Source organism: Echiichthys vipera, assembly GCF_963691815.1.
Source record: "Echiichthys vipera genome assembly, chromosome: 3".
Classification (NCBI taxonomy): Eukaryota; Metazoa; Chordata; class Actinopteri; order Perciformes; family Trachinidae; genus Echiichthys; species Echiichthys vipera.
The window spans coordinates 31,879,186-31,894,880 of NC_139828.1; the positions used below are offsets into that span (position 1 = coordinate 31,879,186).

The 15,695-nt window shown below is 43.0% G+C and overlaps 1 protein-coding gene across 1 annotated transcript; it reads left to right on the forward strand.

Moving 5' to 3' along the window:
- Nucleotides 1-3,545: 3,545 nt before the first annotated feature.
- Nucleotides 3,546-14,246, forward strand: LOC310945047 (leucine-rich repeat-containing protein 24-like; the record flags this gene model as incomplete). The annotated part of the gene is made up of 7 exons (XM_083910988.1): nucleotides 3,546-3,752; nucleotides 3,901-3,987; nucleotides 5,425-5,616; nucleotides 5,747-5,915; nucleotides 7,492-7,754; nucleotides 10,889-11,464; nucleotides 13,836-14,246. Exons 1-7 carry the CDS (start codon nucleotides 3,585-3,587, stop codon nucleotides 14,244-14,246), a joined length of 1,866 nt encoding a protein of 621 aa, XP_083767114.1. The 5' UTR covers nucleotides 3,546-3,584.
- Between the last annotated feature and the right edge of the window lie 1,449 nt (nucleotides 14,247-15,695).

The following is a 15,695-nucleotide window of genomic DNA, read 5'->3' on the forward strand; positions in this document are numbered from 1 at the left end:
GATGATAGATCTTTATATGGAAGCCAATGCCTCATGGCATGGATGGTTCCTATGGTGACAGGGATTCACAGATAGACAGAGATGATTTTCCAAAAGAGCTTAAATCTTTAGTGGTGTCATCAGTACATGGATTGTAACAATGAGCGTATTCCTCTATAAAGCCATAATCCCCTGTGTAGCTGGCTTGCTAGGTCTCATTCTTTCACACATTTGATAAGAAAATCACCATGCTATTTTTAGGGTTTCCGCAGCCATATTTTACATTTATTTGGCAAAATCTTCATAGATTTAGGTGAATATAGTGCAGTTTAAGGGGACAGTTCACCCCAGAATCAAAAATATTTTTTTCCCTCTTTCCTGTAGTGCTATTTATCAGTCTAGATAGTTTTTGTGTGAGCTGCCCATTGTTGGAGATATCAGCCGTAGAGATGTCTGCCTTCTCTTTAATAGAATGGAACTAAAGACATGATGACCTGCAGTTTCCTGATGTTAAACTCAGATAAAACTAAAGTTATTGTACCTGGCCCCAAATGACTAAAGATATTGTTAGTGTGGATGATGTTGTGTTGTCCTCCAGCACCACACAAAGGAATCGGGGTGTTATTTTTGATCAGGATATGTCCTTCGATTCTCACATAAAACTAACAACAAGGACTGCATATTTTCACCTGCGTAATATTGCAAAAATTAGGAACATTGTGTCTCAGAAAGATGCAGAGAAACTTGTCCATGCATTTGTTACTTCTAGGCTGGACTATTGCAACTCCTTATTATCAGGCTGCTCCAATAAGTCTGTTAAGAGTCTCCAGTTGGTCCAAAATGCTGCAGCTCGTGTACTAACTAAAACAAATCGTAGAGAACATATTTCTCCTGTATTAGCTTCTCTGCACTGGCTACCTGTAAAATCTAGAATAGAATTTAAAATCCTTCTCCTTACCTACAAAGCTCTTATTGGTCAGGCTCCATCGTATCTTAAAGAGCTCATAGTACCGTATTACCCGACTAGATCGCTGTGCTCTGAGAATGCAGGGCTACTTGTCGTTCCGAGAGTCTCCAAAAATAGAAGGGGAGGCACAGTCTTCAGCTACCAAGCTCCTCTCCTGTGGAACCAACTCCCAAGTGTTATTCTGGAGGCAGACACTGTCCCCATATTTAAGAGTAAACTTAAAATTTTCCTCTATGATAAAGCTTAAAGTTATGCATAGTTATGTATCGTTATATAGTTAATGATGCTGCTATAGGCCTAGTCTGCCGGGGGAAAATCCTGTTCCTGATACTCTGAGCTTCTCTCCTCTCTGTCTGTATCATTCATGTCTCCTCAATGCATGTTACTAATTCAACTTTTTCTCACAAAGCCGTTGCACTTTCTCGTCTCTCAGGTCTCTGCTGATAGTGATGGTGCCTGCTGTCAGGGTCCTGCTTGAAGCTTTCTGCTGCTATTATCACTATTAATTATATATGCCATCATTAGTTGTATAATTATTAAATTAATTATAAAATTCATAGCCATAAAAACATCATCAGTAATATACCTCACTGTATCACAGCTGTTATTACCTCTACTTATCATTGATCATATTTACCACCATAATTATTATCATTGTCATATTCTGTCACCTTAGCTCTGCTTATTTCTACTATTCTACTATATTAACATATAAGTCATATTCACATGCCAAAAAAGTTGTTTTTGGCTCACGAATTCTGTACATATCCATGAGTGAGAGTGAAATTGAATTCGTTTTAGGATTGTTTTTATGATTATGAATCAAAAAGCTGTGAGTCTTGTGAATAGCGACAATGGTCACGGTTGACCAATCAGAAAGCAGTATTCAACAGAGTCATGTAGTAATTATTAGTTATTACTGGTTATTCTTTTAAAATGCAAGCAAATGAAAGAATAACTAGCTCGCTACTTGCTAGGGATGCTGCTCTGATCAGAGAAGCACCAGGAAGTTCAAGAGAAACTACGCAGGGAATTTCTTTTATAAATAATTGCATATTATTTAAATAAAATAAATAATGGATATAAAAGTTATTGACTTTACCTGTGATGTTTCTCCTAAGCATAGAGCAGCACCATCCGCTTGGCCGGTGCCCTTCATGTTAGTCTCTGGGAATACGTGCACATGTGCGGTTGGAAGAATCACACATCTATTGCTTTCCCCTGCGACCTGAGTGACGTCATTTATGCATTTTTCTTCCAAATCCGTATTTGAATATGAACTAGATAAATACAGACACATCTTTTTGACAGCTGGCTTACACCATAGATATGTGCTTCTCTGTCAGTCATCGTCTTAAACCCCCCCCTACATAAAATAAACAGTTGTTAATGGTCCATCAGATGTAAAGTGTCTGTAAATCTGTCTGAATGGGAGAGGGGATGGTCATATCTACCGGAGCAAATGAAACATGAGCACAGCAGATTGGTTTGGCCATACCACACATCAGCTGCTGGTCTTTCAAGGAGGGGAAGCTTATTTTTCCGGGCTACATCATAAATGTGTTTGTTTATTTATATGTCAATTCTTCCCTTCGTTCCTTTTCAAGAAAATGATCTGTGACCTTGTCGTACCAACTAGGCTTCTTTTCCAGGGACTTGACCAGTGTCCTCCCAATGGCAGCAGAGCTAGGCTGCTTAAACAGTCTTGGCCCAGCTGGAGCTGCTGCGCCAGGCTACTGTGAAGTGTGACTGTCTGTGAGTGTGAGTGATGGTGACGGGGGGAGAAGCTCCACAGCTGCTGCTGCTCGTTGGGGGAGGAAACCGCAGAGTGACAGAACAGAGTCTCCAAACACAATGCTAGTCGTTTTAACAAAGACAAAGTCTCTGGGGATCGGTAAATTCTCCGGATCAGTTCAGAACAACGGAATGAAAAACTTGGAAAATGCTCCGCTGGATGTTTATTCTTCAAGATTGCTGATTCGCTCATTCAGCTGTCAATCAAAAAACGATTCTACCTCAGACAGCTCATCCAATCATCATGCAGAAGCCGAGCGTCCGGGCCAGCCCACTGTCCCATAGACCCCCAGATACACTGAGCTTCTGGTTGGCGGGACAAAGCCCAGCATTTATCCAATAAACGTCTAGTTTGGCTGCAGTGGAACAACCCGCTCTACGCTTCCCCATTAAAGTCAGTAGAAGCTGAGCGTCCGACTGTTTAAAGTGCTGTGGAGCTGTTCGGATAAATGAGAAGGAAGTTTCTCCAGTTACCTGTGATAAGGAGCTGATTCTGAACTAAAGATAAAGGCTTTCTAGTGCGTATTTAGTCAATGAAATGTACACACAGCAGTGCATATTTCACCACTTTTTTTTTGGTGACATATTAGGGGGAGCTGAGCTTCCCTTGCAGTCTTAGAGAAATTGCCACTGCCACACATGTACATTGAGATAAGTTAAACAGTCCTATGCTTGACCCTTAGCCTTAGCAATACTATGCTATGCCCAGTATGTTACCAGTCCATTAAGGGAAAGGGATTACTTAGCGTGCTGTTTGACTGCGATTTGCTGAGAGCTGTCCAAGTCAGTACTGACCTTTGTGTTCACTGTTCTCTTCTCAGCCTCAGTCCTGTCTACTGGTGTGATGGCTGTGTTTTTGGTGCTTCCTCTCTCCGTGCTCATCCTGTCCCTCCACAGTCCTAGTCGAGCATCTCCTTCCTGCCCTGTGAGCTGTCGCTGCTACAGCCTCACTGTGGAGTGTGGTTCCACCAGCCTGAGGGACATCCCCAAACATGTTCCTCAATCCACACAGGTAGAGTCATTGTACTGAAAGAGGATCTCACAATGACTGATACCAGAATTAAAGAACCACTGAGATACAGTTCACCACCAGGTCATAAATCTTTGAAACATTTACCAATGCTGGCCAGAATTCTCTTCTACTTCTTCTCTCTATCCAGACCATCTTCCTCCAGGACAACATGATTGGGCAGATCCGTCGACAGGACCTCACTCTGCTGCGACACCTGCACTACTTGTACCTGCAGGTAACAAGCACATGTACACACACACACACACACACACACACACACATCTACAGTGTTGGATATCCTAAAGAAACCAGGGATTTGTTCATTTGCTTATCATTTCTTCAATGCAAAGTTTGGACCCACTGAGCTTTTGTCTGTGTCACCAGTGTATTTGTATTTATTGTATTTTTTGTTTTTGCGAGTCTGGCTAACTTCTCAGTAGTGACACAACGCAGTGAAATGGAATTACTGCCCAAACAAGTGGTTTTAATTAAATGCAAGAGAGGGGGTCTCACTGACATGTCAAAGTACTTCATGCAGCAAGTATAAGAATAAGAATAGAGCATGTTGGATGTCTCACATGCATAATGCCACACAATGCATAGTTATCGAGCCGACCAAATCCTGCTGAAGACTGGCGCTGGACCAGTAGGAGACAGCAATTAAAGTATAAACAGAGGTCCATAAATTATAGCCCTTAAGTGCACTGAGTTGGCACATTAACCAGTATGCATAATGACCCAGGATCTGCTAATGATAGGGCATTATAATATTTATATTATTAAAGCTGTACTCCATAAGAAATGAGATCCCTTGTTTCTAGCGGCCTCCTTGGCAGTAAGATGTAACTGCAGGTGAGTTTGTTCTTTCAGAGCCTCCATCTTTGACATTAATGGTCACTGTGTGTGTTTACTTTTTTGTCGCTTTTTGGTGAACTTTATTAAAACACATTCACCTCTATACTTCCTGTCCGTCCCCTATACGGTATGTCCCCCTGTCAAATCCACACACACATACACACACACACACACACACACACACACACACACACACACACACACACACACACACACACACACCCATATGTTCCTATTACACTTCTGAACTGACTACAAGCTTGACTCAGAAGTTGGAAGTTTCCGATTTCCACTTACAAGTAAACGCAGCATAACCGTTAGCAACCGCAGCAGGTTTATTTCCATCCAGTCCGTAAATGTCTCCACAGACACACATTTGTGAATACTCAGCAAAAAGGCAACAAGTGCTTTCATTAGTGGGTCACATGATCAGTCACCATTGTTTTAACTCACTCTGTGATAGACAGAAACTTAACAGACAATTAAATACAGATACGTTTTACAGAGTACAACTTTAAGATCATTCATTCATTTATTTGTGTTTTTCAAAACAAAATCTCAACATCACGAGAATTGAATGAAGGATTCTATTAAGAGAATGAAGATTGCTATCATTTTGTAAAACTTCAATTTCCTCTCCATATTTCATTGTGGGGGAAAAAAAATTGTTACCAAGATGGAAGTCAGAGGACTGTTCCAGCCTGAAAGGAACAAAACAGAAAGAACAGCACCGAAGCAGTAAAGACACTGACTTTAATATGGTGCCAAGCAGCTGCAGTAACTGATCAGTCACACTCTTCTGTTCCTCTTCCTCCAGAACAACACCATCTCAGCAGTGGAGCCTGGCTCTTTCCAGAACCAGGGTCAGTTGTTGGAGCTGGCTCTAAACGGAAACCGGGTCCACCTGGTGACAGCTGACATGTTTCAGGGACTCGAACATCTCCGCATTCTTTACCTGGCAGGAAATGACATCACGCGCTTGCTGGACTACACCTTCCGTGGCTTACAGGTAAGGCATGCTAGAGCACATGTACAATGTCTGTTACGTTTCACTTGAACACATTTTCAAAGATGCATTCATCGTGCACTTTTCTTCAGTCTCCATAATGATACGTACCACAACCTCCATGTCTCTGCAGCGTCTGCAGGAGCTCCATTTGCAGCACAACAGCATAGAGATGTTAGCAGATCAGGCTCTGGTTGGTTTGACTTCTCTGGCTCTGCTGGACCTGAGCAGGAATAATCTTCACACCATTGGCCCTGCGTCCCTGCGACCGCTGGTCAGCCTGCAGGTGCTGCGCATCACAGGTGAGGCGGGATTACTGCATACATGTTGCCTGGGGAACATCCTGAGGAAAACTTATTTGTCCATCTACCTTTCTTAAAACGGCCAACTGCTATTTTGCATAATCACATACATTGAGTCCTAGAGGTTAAGAGGAGACTGTATAAAAAATGGACGTAGCATACCCATCGAGGTCCGTTCTCTCAATTTGATCCAATCGCCCTCGCCTACGGGATTCGCCATCTTGTCAGACTTTGACTCCCCCTCATTTCCTCTGACCAAAAAAAGGGCATGTATGTGACGTTGGGGGGAGGGAGATACGTCCATCTGTCTGACGTTTACCTCCGAGGTGAAGTGAGGGCCAGAGGCTAGCTGTCACTCAAGAGACCACACCCCTAATTATTCATAAACTTTACCCTCCAATCAAATAAAGCCTGGTATAAAAAAATTCACCCCCCTCAGTGTTGTCATGGAGATATGACCTAAACATACAGACTAGAATGTTTTTTTGTCCCAGGCCTTAAACAGGTTTAATGATGCTGTGAAAACGGCCTGTTTAACATGGGGGTCAATGAGAAACTGCTCTATTATGAAACCTGCCCCTAGTGGACACTCAGAGAACTGACGTTTTTGGCACTTTCTGATTGGATCAACCAGGAATTCGCTGTGGAGACACTACATGTGCATAGGGTAAAAGTTATAACTTACTATAGATATCATAATGAAACTCGCTCGGTTGATTACTGACATTAAGACAGTTATTTTTTTGTCTTGTAAGTTTTCTGAAATGTTATGTTTAAATATGCAAATGAGGCTTATGAAAAATGTGTCATTTTCATACATTTCCAGAACAGAAATGCAAACACTGGATAAAGCCAGGTTCAAAATTCTAGTTTCATTTTGTTGACATATCAGAGTCAAAGGTTTTTACAGATATCTCTTTTTATCATTCTATAAAATCAGAAAACAGTCATTAAAATCGAATATTTCCGTGTTTTTAGGAATAAATGTTCAGGCTCTGAATTATATATGAACAAAGTAAAAACCTTCAGGATATAGATAGGATTGAAACTGGAAAGTTTAATGAATGTAGAAACAATGTAACAGATATCATGAATCATGAAGCCTAGTGATGACTTAATTTAAGACAATTGTTTTTTGTATTACAAGTTTTCTGAAGTGTTCTCTTTAAACATGTAATTTAGGCATTATCTTATGCTAACTTAGATTAATCTAAATCTACATACACAAACAAAGTGTAGTGAAAGGAATGTTTTCCTTCCATCAGTCTGAAAGAAGACATGTTCTTGAAGCAAACAAGCCCAAAATCTCACGATTGCCTAAAGAAGAAGTGTGGTTTCTATAGACAGAACAGACACACCCCTCTGGACTGAACACTGGTTATCAATTTAAAAAAAAAAAAATTTTTCATTGTCATTTTCTTGAATCTATTTATTTCACATTATCCCTGCAGTCATTATGCAGTCAATGTCTGTCTCTTCGTGGTTACTCCCAAACCTTTAGTGCAGTTTCCCTGTGTTCTGGAGGTCAGTCCAGAACCAGTCCCAACCCTGAGCCCTGTCCTCTGCTCTGCTGTAGACAACCCCTGGCGCTGTGACTGTGCTCTCCACTGGCTGAGGAGCTGGATCGATGAGGAGGGCCAGCGGCTGCTCAGCTCCGCAGAACGTCGACTGGTCTGCACTGAGCCGCCGCGCCTCTCCCACCTCAGCCTGGTGGAGGTCCCCCTCAATAGCTTGGTGTGCATCCCTCCGCTGGTGCAGTTGGAGCCCAGGAGGCTAGCCGTGCGCCTGGGAGAGAGCCTCAGGGTGTCCTGCCATGCCTCTGGTTACCCCCGGCCACAGGTAGGAATACTTACAGCGAAAAAAAGTATAGGTAACTTTCTTCGACATTTTGAACTCGCTCAGGATGTGATGGGTGTAAAAGAACTGTTACATTAGAAATTCTGAGTTCGGATCATTAAGAATAATGGTTTTAAAAAATGTGACAGTGATAGTTGTGACTCCATTACTGTCACCAAAGGAGGAACAGATGGCTGAGTGACAAGAGAGAGTAAAATACTGCTGCTGCTCCTCTTACACACACACCCGCACTGACACAAACACACACACGCGTGCACAAACACACACGCACACACACACACGCACTGACGCAAATACACGCACGCGCGAACAAACACGCGCACACACACACACGCACTGATGCAAACACACGCACGCGCGCACAAATACACGCACACACACAAACACACACACACACGCGCACTGACGCAAACACACACGCGCGCGAACAAACACACGCACACACACACACACACACTGACGCAAACACACATACGCACGCACACACACACGCACACACACACACACACACAGACATACACACATACACGCACGCACACACACAGACGCACGCACACAGACGCACACACGCACACGCACACAAGCAAACAGACCCACAGACAGACACACAAGCACACACACACACACACACACACACACACAGACAGGCACACACATACACACATGCACACACACACACACACACACACACACACAGACACACGCACACACACACACACACAGACACACGCACACACGCACGCACACACACACTCAGACGCACACGCACACACGCACACAGACCCACAGACAGACACACGCACGTACACACACACACACACACACACACATACACACAGACAGACACACACACATGCATACACACACACACACACACACACACACACACACACACACAGTTCACAGGTTGAGAAGCCTAATTGATTTTGATCTTATACATTAAGCCTTTACATCAACACAGCTCAGACTAAGGAGCTGCTTATTGTTGACCAGAGAATCGAGATCTTCCACCTGCAATGATGGACGATCAGCAGGTTGAAGTAGTGCAGGAATTTAAATATTTAGAAACTTTTTTTGATTGCAATTTGAGTTTTACTTTTAACACTGCGTAGATAATAAAGAAATGCAGCGATTGCATCTAATCAGAAAATTGAATATTTTTATGTGAGTAAGAGGGTCTTGTAGAAATCGCTCTGTGTTACAATATATATCCATGTTCTGGTCACCTGGCGGTTAAAAACTGGCAAAAATGCTAAAAAGGGCCAATCATAGGGAGTGAGCAGAAACAGCTGGGATGGAGTTATGATGATAGAGGATTTTGGCTGAACCCAGTCACCCTCTGGACAATGAATTTCAAAAACTCCCCTCAGGAAGGTGCTATAGAGCTTCCAAAACAACCAAAAATATTTCTAAGAAGTCATTCATACCGCATGCAATTACAATATTAAATTTATGCACACATTCCAGAACATTTTAGAGCTACGTACATTACCTTTTTACTCTTTCTTTGTGTATCGAATGCCATGTTATTTATTCAATGCATGTTATTATGTGATTTTATGTGTTTTTTATGTGGTGAAGCCAAAGACAAATTTCCACATTGTGGACAATAAAGAAAAGAATTAAGATTAATATTAAAACCACCTTCCTTATATTGTGTAGGTTTACCTCATGCAGCGTAAAACAACTTTGACACGTCGAGGCATTGACTCTAAAATGTTGTCGTCTGCATCAGTGTATGATCTGATACCACCTAATTTATCGCAGAATCAAATCTACTTTTCATTTATTATTATTATTTTATTTGTGTTCTTTTTATAACCACCTGTCACACTACATAAACAAAACAAAGTTCTGTGGCATTCTTTCCCTTTATTTATGTTTAAGGGGTTTAAGCCGAGCCAGACCACATGACAGTAATCATGTCATATGGTTAGTAGTAAAGAGCTCATAAAAGATAGTAATATTTGTTTTTCACACATTGGTGTTGGATCAGTTCTCGGTATTGGCCGAGTTCTGGAAATGGATTTTCATTCACATCATTTAATGTAAGCGCATTAGGGATTAATGCTCAAAGATTTTTCAATTTCATTAAAAGTGTTTCAAAGGTCATATGGGCACCTGACTATCGCCTTAATAAAGACTTGAAAAATTGTGAACGTTTGGTTTAAGAGGTGCCCTGGGCCTGTGCCCAGGTGGCCCACTCACTAATTCATCCATGGTATCAGCCTATACTGGATATAGTGTTTCACTTCTTTTTGATGATGTTACTTTAATTTAAGTTAACCTTTAGTTCAATTAAATTTCAATTCAATTGTATTTACAGTGCCAATTCATAACAAAAGTTATCTCAGGACACTTTACAGAGAGAGTAGATAAAGACCACCCTCTATGGCTTATTTATGGTTTAGACCCAACAATTCCCCCATGAGCAGCAATCTTGTGCACACAGTGGTAGGCAGGAACGTGGACAGACCCAGCTCTGTGGAGGACGGACATCTGTCTGCACAGGTTGGGGAGGAAGAAAAGGAGAGAGAAAGAGAGAAAAGATGGACAGATGGACAGAGAGAGACAAAGACAGACACAAAGACAGACAGATGGACAGAGAGAGACAAAGACAGACACAAAGACAGACAGACAGTCCCAGAGATGCAAGCAACCACAAAAGTAACAGTAACTATAATAATATCTATAATAATGTGAATATGACTTATATGTTATGGCAGTTAATACAGCAGATTAGTAGAAACAAGCACAGCTAAGGTGATAGAATATGACAATGATAATAATTATGGTGGTAAATATGATCAATGATGAGTAGTGGTAATCAGAGTATCAGGAAAAGTATTATTCCCCGGCAGACTAGGCCTATAGCAGCATCATTTAGCAGAACAAAATCTGCTTAGTCCCCTTTAGCTCTGAAAAAAACGTTTTAGTTCAGTATACAAAATGGAAGTAAATGTCTACAAAATGGAAGTAAATGTCTTGTCCGACAGTCAAACCATGGTGGGCTGTTCCTTTCAAGGTGATAACAGATGTCCCAAGTCCAATTTGTTTGATTATTTATGTGATGATTACCTTCTGACAACTGATCATGAAACACCATACCTTTCCAGGTGACCTGGAGGAAGGCATCTCAGGGTAAAGTGGTGCTTTCTCCCAGAGGCCTGGTTCAGGAGCTGGGCGCTGGAGCAGGTGGGATGGGTGGAGCAGAGGGGCCCTCAGAGGAAGGCAGAGTGAGTCTGCAGAAGCCTGAAGGCGAGCGCTTTGACCCCGACACCGGCAGCGGCATGCTGTTTCTCAGTAATGTGACTGTGGCTCACGCAGGTTTCTATGAATGTGAAGCCTGGAACGCAGGAGGCGTGGCCAGGGTGACCTTTCAGCTCGCCATCAACTCATCCACTTCCTCTTCCTCCTCTTCCTCCTCCATCTGGGCCTCGTGGTCCCAGGTGTCCTCACCATACTCACCTGCATGGCCCAGGCTGAGGAACCACGGTCCTGCAGTGGGCTCAGATGTGAGCCGGGAGCCCCTGTACGCTCTAGGCAGCATGGCCTTCAGTGCTCTGGGAGCTGCCACTCAGACTGCCATCGCTGTGGGCATCTCCCTGCTGGCTCTGACTGCTCTGCTGCTGGTGGCCATGATCTACAGCCGACATCACCAACGAGAGAAGGAAGCCGATGGAGCGGAGAAGGTGTGTGTGTGTGTGTCTGTTTGTCTGTGCATGAGTAAGGTGTTATACCAGCGCAAAATCATCCCATGGTCTTTTTTGGCACTTACACACATCATATAATCAATCGAGACAGTTTTTTTTATGTGTGAACTATTAACAGAGGAGACCAAAGAGTCGCTAAAAGCCGGACGTGGCTAACACTGATTAGCTCGGGGCAGTACGGTGAAGGCATTCAAAGGTCTTTAACCACTAATACTGCTCAAAATAACACCAAACCTCTGCAGTAGCTTGAGAAGAGTCCCTACACAGAAAACAAAGCACCAATGGGCTCCTTCCTTTGGGATTGACTTTGGTAATCCACTTGAATGGACTTTACTATGAGAGGAGCTGGTACAGGGGCCAGTAGGTAAGTCTTTAAAACACTCTTTTAATAAACTCTGGGTTCACTAACTACGTCCAGGCACATCCAAGCTCATTTAGCCAACTTTGAAAGGCTGGATGGGTGGATGGATGGATGGATGGGTGGATGGATGGATAGATGGATGGACAGACGGACGGACGGACGGACAGATGGATAGGTGGATGGATGGGTGGATGGATGGATGGATGGATGGATGGACGGGTGGATGGATGGATGGATGGATAGGTGGGTGTATGGATGGATGGATGGAAGGACAGACAAATGGATAGGTAGGTGGATGGATGGATGGATGGATAGGTGGGTGTATGGATGGATGGATGGAAGGACAGACAGATGGATAGGTAGGTGGGTGGATGGATGGATGGACGGACAGATGGATAGGTGGGTGGATGGATGGGTGGATCGATGGTTGGATGGACGGACAGATGGATAGGTGGATGGGTGGATGGATGGATGGATAGATGGGGGGATGGATGGGTGGGTGGATGGATGGGTGGATGGACGGACAGATGGATAGGTGGATGGGTGGATGGATGGATGGGTGGGTGGATGGATGGATGGATGGATGGATGGATGGATGGATGGATGGATGGATGGATGGGTGGATGGATGGGTGGGTGGATGGATGGATGGATGGATGGTTGGGTGGATGGATGGATGGATGGATGGATGGATGGATGATACAAAAAAGTCTTACCTTTAGAATCAGCTTTTTTGGTATGTAAAAACATACATGAAATTTGACTGCCGATATACTTACACAGAAATATATATAATAGCTAACAACAATTAAAATAAAGCTGATTGTGATTCTTTAATGTGGTGTAGCAATGGTCCAGTGTGTTTATACCCCTGGCAGGAACCTTAATGTACTGTCTGTATGTTGGCAGTTCATGGCTGAGGTTTACTCTGCAAAAGTCCCTAAGAACGATGAGCAGGGAGCCTTACTCACACAGGCCTGGGGCAGGAGGTAATCACTGACCAGTAAAGGAGGAACACTCCTGTGATGAAGAAAAGGGTTTACAGTCCCTTCTTGCTCTGTTGAGAAACAGCAGTTCATATTGTCAAGAGAGTGAACTGATAGAAGAGATGTCCGCACACTTAGATTTATGAAGTGTTTCTATATTTGATCTTTTGGCCCCATCATGGTAAAGGGCTCAACTGCGGCCCTGAACATCTTGTCATTTCTACAAACCAAGCTTGAAGCTGTGAAGTCTGCCATTACCTTGTGAGGGATGTTGGCAGCTCAAGGCCGTTCATGAAAGAGGTGAATACTAGAGATGCACCGATCCAGTTTTTTTCCGATTCCAGTCAGATCCCGATACCTGGGCTGAGCGTGTCGGCCGATTCCCGATATGCACTGCAAACAGATATTTTAAAATGTAATATAAAATATAGCAGCTGCCTGAAACCCAACAAACAATGACTTAATTAACTTAAACAGAAGTAACATGTTAACATTAAGTGCAAGCAGATATTTAATCTAATTTTAAATATAGCAGCTAACAAGTGACTAGATCGCTGTAACTGTCCTGCTGTGTATGATATTATTAAAATAGAAATGACTGGATCAGAATGCTGGATCGGCCTCATTCATCTGATATCAGATCCAGCGAATTAATCAATATCAGAGCTGATATCCGATCCAGGTATCGGATCGGTGCATCTCTAGTGAATACACTGAACAAGAATGATCTTTGAATTTCCAGAGAGGCTAAAGAGTTCACAGGATCAGACCTTCAGTGCCTCTATGGAACTTGGATATAGTCCTGAGTGTCCTGAGTGAGAGTCTCCCTTAAAACAGCGTTCTTGTTGGACCTACTGTCCTCGTGGAGGTTGTTTTCCATTAAATACACTGATTGAACTGAAAATGTGTGCCATTCAGTTGAAAAATATTCAAACCTGTCATTTTTCCATTATATTGTATATCGCTGTACCCCCTAAAGTGATGAAAGTGATTTTAACCTGCAGGAGGAGAGCATCCTGTACGTGAACGACTACTCTGACGGCCCCACCACCTTTGCCCAGCTGGAGGAGTACCGTGATGAGCGCGGCCACGAGATGTACGTCCTCAACAGGGCCAAGCCTGTGCTACCTCCTGCTCCACCCACAGCTGTCTCCACTACTAACCTGGGTTGCCCCGCTCCATCTGACACCTCCAGCCACACCCTCTCCTCGGGGCCAGGCCAGACCATGAGCCCCACTCTGGTCCCCAACAAAAAGCTGCAACAGCAGCAGGAGGTCGACATACGGACCATGAGGAGAATGGCGGGGGAGGGAGGGGAGGCTGAGCCTGTGATTACGTCAGAGGCAGAAGGGATGTTTCTTAATCACACAGGTTTATTCATGGACTCTCAGATCGCCTACGAGATCCACTGTTGAAGGGGGCAGAGGGTGGTTTGTGTGGGAAACAGTGGTTTAGTGTCACACCTGATCTGAAGAGATTCAGGGTCACTGATGGAAGTACACATCCCTGTGGAAGGTTTTACTTTCTCCAAGACTCATCCACAGTGATGGACTCTTACTGGACGAGGTTTACCCACCTGGCTCAGCTCACAGTCGGGTTTATTAAATCATAGCAGCTGAGACTTGTGACCTTGTGACCTGTGACCTTGCACGCCAGAACAATAGTAGTGAGCAGGCTGGTGGGTACCTACACCCAAAGACAAATGAAACTGGGCTCAGGTTTATACTGAGCTGCACACAAGTAAACTGTCCTTTTTCATCCCAGAAACATTTCATCATTGCTGTGCAAGAGTTAACACCTGTCCCCTCAAGAACTGAGTAGAAGACAAGGGGAACATCATGGAATCTTCCCTTTCATGAGCATGTAGGAACCCTACTGTGTTTTTTAACTGTTGTTAATGTTTGGACATGCTATCATTTCATCTCAGATGCTGCCGAGCATCTGAAGGCAGGACGGTGATGTGCAAATTTTGTCTTTTTTTTTTTCTTAAGTTTGGGAACATGTTAAATGATCACAGAAAGGACTGGTTATATGAAATCTGAGTGTTTTTCTCCTGTCAAACTGGGACTGGGACTGTTGCAGTGGCAGAACGTATTTAAAAAGGTAAGCAATATAGAATATAAACACGCAGCTGAAACAGAATAAGAATCTATAGAAAGGAATACATTTAAATATTAAAAGTGAGGCTGATGTAAATTGTTAGGGTGACTAATTCAATGCACTGCAAATTAAGAAAATATCTTCATCAATTTGAAATGTAATGCTCTATCATTCATATTACAAAATAATTTCCCAGTCTGGGATCATTAAAGTAATTCTATTCTATTCTATATATAACTAGACTTTAGATAACAATGGACAGGTGGACAACTCTCTGAAAGTGAAGCCAAAGAATCTTTCTCACCCCTGGTGGCTGGCTGCAGTATCCAGCTGTTAAGACGTAACACCCCGTTCAAAGCCTTGTATTTCTCCAACGCCACGGTGCCGTGTTCCCCGTTGTTTGAACAGATCTGAGTATTTAAAAACAACGTAATAGTCATTTTACCTCTTTCTTATGGATGGAAAAGTTGTCTTACTGACAAAAGAGGTGATTGTAATTGTTCACATGTTCGGCCGTTGTGTCTGTTTTGTTTCAACGGAGCGTTTGGATCTGGAAACCTTATTTTGAAAGGGTGTTACGTTACACTGAACAGCGGGATAGGTCATAAGTCCCATGTTAGCAGAAGGGACATGGGCCAAACTAAAAAGTACCCCTCAAACACATTTTCTCAAAGATGATTTCTGTCATTATAGGTAGTTTTTCTTGATTTTATTATTATTGTATTTTTCTAAACAGTCATTTGATGCTATAGAAATAGGGTGAA